Source organism: Macrobrachium nipponense, chromosome 36 (assembly GCF_015104395.2).
Source record: "Macrobrachium nipponense isolate FS-2020 chromosome 36, ASM1510439v2, whole genome shotgun sequence".
Classification (NCBI taxonomy): Eukaryota; Metazoa; Arthropoda; class Malacostraca; order Decapoda; family Palaemonidae; genus Macrobrachium; species Macrobrachium nipponense.
The window spans coordinates 65,205,554-65,210,616 of NC_087220.1; the positions used below are offsets into that span (position 1 = coordinate 65,205,554).

General features: G+C 34.9%; 1 protein-coding gene across 1 annotated transcript in view; it reads left to right on the forward strand.

The window, feature by feature from the left end:
• Positions 1–4,230: 4,230 nt before the first annotated feature.
• LOC135203477 (trichohyalin-like) overlaps positions 4,231–5,063 on the forward strand; it is a 1,875-nt gene continuing 1,042 nt past the window's right edge. Inside the window, exon 1 of the mRNA XM_064233200.1 lies at positions 4,231–5,063. This exon is cut by the window's right edge and continues 1,042 nt beyond it. Coding sequence (XP_064089270.1) covers positions 4,231–5,063 — 833 coding nt within the window.

A 5,063-nucleotide genomic window follows, 5' to 3' on the forward strand; every position in this document is an offset into this window, starting at 1 on the left:
GCTTTGCTGGCTATCAGTTTCTTGCCCTTCCCAACTCATTAGTAACAACCCTTCCTTATCAGACAAAATGCCTAAAGTCATTAGCGCCTCACTTACTTTATTTGAGATTTCTTGCTTCCTTGCAGATTCTGATACTTCTACATTATAGTACCTAGCTAGAACAATCCAGTCTATTTTAGTTATACCTTCTAACTTTTCACCACTAGGACTACGTATGAAATCTTTCAAATCAAACATCTTTAATAACCTGCTCAAAATAACACAGCAAGACAAATATAGCACTAACACTATCACAACTCTCCCCCCCCTCTCTAAAGTACATGGAAGTACTGAAAAGCAATTAACAGTAGGGGATACGTCAAGTTATGGTCGAATAAGCTCGACATGAATAAAGCAACAATTAATAAGGATACGTTCGGGGTTTCGTTCGATAGAATGAGTAAACACTGAGTATGGATATGTTCGAGTTTCGTTCGATAGAATGAGCAAAAACTGAGTAGGGATACGTTCGGGTTTCGTTCGACAGGCCCCCATGTAACATAAAAAAAAATCTCTCTATATGGTAAGGATTTACGAGGAGAATATATCAGGAAACAGTGACAACTCACTATAACTTAAAATTTACTTTAATAACAACTAGTAAGGAAATTAAAGTCACAAACAGAACATTAAACAAATTACGGACGCTTTACACAAAAGCAAAGACTCGCTACACAGCACTTCATCAAGACTACTAATCACTAATCACTGCATTTTACAGTATAATACCCAAGTCACAAAGCTTTACATCAACACAACATATAATTCACTGTAACATCAAAAAGTTAGTGGCAACCAACGTTACATCACACAAGAAAACGTCCCAAAAGGGATAAACAATACATTACCATATTCCTCAAAACTTGATACACTATTATAATCACTTGTTTGTTTCAGCTCCAACGAAAATCATCGTTTTGGGCCTTTATATACCCGACTCACGCTAGACCTCCATGGCGACCAAATATCATTTTTCGGTACATTATCCTTGGCGACTACCGCCTACGCCAAGCGCTACTGCCATCTGTTGTCTAGTGTACACACTTTTTTTCTATGCAAATATCAATTTTCAACCTTTTCTGCAATTTTACATTGAATAAATCAATGTTCCTTTACAATATAATATATATATATATATATATATATATATATATATATATATATATATATATATATATATATATATATATATATATATATATATATATAGATCTTAGAACTATCTCTCTCTCCACATCCTCATCCAGTCGCCGCCATCTTGTCCGCCAGATTCACCCTCCTCCTCCGCCCCCCCGAGGGGAGGTGTAATCCCGCGCGTCCCCGCCCACTTTTACTACCTCCTATAGCTCAGTGGCTCTCCTCCTCCAGCGATGAATTATGTGCTGGCATCATCGACCCGCCTCCCTCCCTCGGAGTGAGTGGGTCTCCGCCCTATCTCTCTCTCTCTCTCTCTCTCTCTCTCTCTCTCTGAAAATAGTGGATCCTAATATCAAATTTTCTGTTATTCGTTATTATATTTCAAACATAATTTTTGACGACAAAAATATTACCCGTTGTTACGCGTAATATTTGAAAGGTTATTTGTCATATGGGCTAACCTTCATTTATCACTTGTTACGGTTGAGTTTCTTCTCTCGTAGGAACATTTAGTTTATTTATTCTTTTCACAAAGTCTCTCAGGAGTTTCTTTTCATAGATTTTGCATGAGTAACGTCTCGGGACTCTGGGCAAGTTAAACACCTCTTCATAAAATTTCCTTATATTAGATAAAGTACAAAGTTCACTTTACACAATACACTACTATCACACTACAATGGAACAGAGTTGGAAGGAACACAGCCTCCCCGTATAAGGACTGGTTCTTGACTGAGTTTCTCTATAACTTCAAATGAAGTTTGGACCTAACTGATTCAATTAGCTCCTCCTCAATTGAGGAGGAGCTAATTGAATCAGTTAGGTCCAAACTTCAATTATCTCTCTAGGACACATCCTACTTCTTCACAATGGTTTTCCTTACTTCCGGTGCCACCTCTAGATTCGTCTGATTGGTTTCGTCCCTCGACGGTAACCACCCACTGAAGGAGTCAAAGTTCATATTTTCTGATGCGGTTTGCATTTTACTGTTTTGGAAAACGAGTGCCAATGTTTTGGTCTGGTTTACGAAACTGCTATTCGTGCAGACTTTTGCTGTACACATCTACTCCCTTTTCTACCTTAACTTCTGGTAGATTCTTCATCACTCTACTTTCACTATATATATTCTACCAGTGGTTTTCCTAACAAAATTTTCCCTAGCTATACTGACCTCTTGATTGTTTTCCTACATATATACATACATATATTATATATGTTATATAAACCATACATATATATATATATATAATATATAAATACATTTTAGATATTATATAAATAATTATAATATTTAATCTTATATATATAAATAGATCTTTTATATGTGTGATGCTTTATATATAAATTAATTTGCATACCATGAGTATAATCATATATATATATATATATATACTACTATATATATATATATATATATATATATATATGTATATATATATATAAATGTTTTGTTGGATTTGGCATATATATAAATATAACATATTTAATTCTTATAATATATATATATATATATATGATCTAGTATACTCTACTTTTTTTATAACAAAATTTAAAAATTGCATATATATATGTATATATATCACATACCTATATATTTTGTATACTATATATATATATATTATAATATATATATCATATTCGATATTCTTATATCTATCTATAATATCTAATATATATATATATATATATGCATATATATATATATATTATATATACAACATACATATATATATTATATATATATATATAATAGTTATATATATATATATATATATATATATATATATATAATACATCCTTTATATGTTTGTGATTTGGCTTTATATATAAATAATTGCATAAGACCATGAGGTCTTAATTCATTCTTTTATTTTATATATTATATAGTATATTAATATGCATATATATATATTCTATATGATATCTGTATTTATATATATATAATATATATCTATAGATGCATATATATACTATATACATTACATATTATATATATATTATATATGCATATATATATGATTATAATATTATATTATATAGATACACATACCATATAAGTTTATTTTATATATATATTATTATTATATAGTATATTCATTTAAAAATTGTATTCATTATTTGTAAATTAATATTTATTATGTATATAAATGTCATATACCTTTATTTTTTACATATAGTTATTCTATATGTATATAGGTATATATATCAAGCATAAAAGGTCCATTAAAACAATCTGGATTAAACCTTAGGACTAATTATATTTCGATGGACCCACTTCCACCCTTATCCAGTAGTGAAACTTGATGCGGGTGGTAGTCAGACCACCGAAATATTAATGGGCCTTTTATCCTTGGTATATATACTCTATTTAAAATATAATAAATAAACCTATATTAAATAAATAAAGAAATAAAATATATACTTGAAAATATATATATATATACATAGCTGTATATATACATGCATACATACACATAAATATATATATATATATATATATATATATGTGAGAGAGAGAGAGAGAGAGAGAGAGAGAGAGAGAGAGAGAGAGAGAGAGATCTGGCACTCTCTCTCATGGACGCAAAAGTTTTCTTCTGGGCTCAAAAAGTCGATAAATCTTCAGTAACCTCTCTTATTTCCAAATGATAAAATCAAATATCTCTTAATTTTTGACGTCTTTCGAGAGATTTTTTGTTCTTTTTCTAGGCTGACTTTTGCTACCAGATGCCATAAATGTCTCTCCTCCGGAGAAGGGGCCCCATACATGCCTAGATCGTCCTCGGATTCCTGCGAGAGTCCTGGATCCTCCGGGAAAGTCCTCGGGATATCTTTTGGAGTGTCGTCAGTGAAGAGAGGTAGGGAGGGATGGAGGGAGGACTTGTGACGTCATTGGCGTGAAGACGCAGAGGAAGACTCCAGCGGCATATTTCGAAACTAGGGCTAGAGAGAGTTTCACACCAAAGCTAAGCCCCGAAGAAAATGGCACTATTAAATAATACAATGTTATTGTTTGGACACATCACACAAGGTGTTGTGTATTACATTTTTTATCTTTTTATGACTGGCCTTCCTGGTCTCCGTGCTGAGACTGGCATTGCTACATGTCTGATGGAGGACATGAAGGAGACTAGGAAACAAAATGGCCAACTATTCGAGATCGTCAATAAGCTGATCGACCAGAGGATTAAGGAGGACCGTCAAGAGGTCGAGCAGCCTCCTAGTTGCAGGAGAGAAGAGAAAAAAGAGGGGGCTGCTGTTCCTATGGGCTCCTCTGAGGACGACGAGACTGAACGTATGGAAGTGTCGACACAGACGCCTGCAAGAGGAGGAGGACTGGAGAGAAACGAAGAAAGACAGGCCCCGCCGATGGACAGCTCTCTCGCGCGAGAGAACGCGTTGTTGAAGGAAGCCCTCGAGAGGGAGAGGAGAGAACGCGAGGAAGTGAAGAAGGAGCTCCTGGTGGCCCAAGAAGATCTACGAGTCGCTCAAGTGTGGTTGCGGCTGGATCGGGACCAAATAGAGAACCAGAAGGCAGAAATCGCTGGACTATACGAAGCGATTGAAAGACATTTAACGTACGAGGGAGAGCTGAGAAAAGAGAACAGGGAACTGATGGATCTTCTCTCTCAAACAGAAGGAAAGGGAGCTAAGGAGGAAGAGGACTCACACCATCAAAAGGAAGATTTCGAAAGGAAGACAGTCTCCAGTCTTGGAACTGATGAAGCGAGTGGGCCTCCAGAGGAATCTGTTGACCTAAAAGTCGAGGTCAGCACAGATCGCAAGACAAGCGAAGCAGAACTGGAGGAACTTGGAGCCGACGTTGACGACGTACGCTGGCACGGAGGTGAGGACGATAATTTGGAGGGACATGAAAGTCCCAGTCAGCGAGA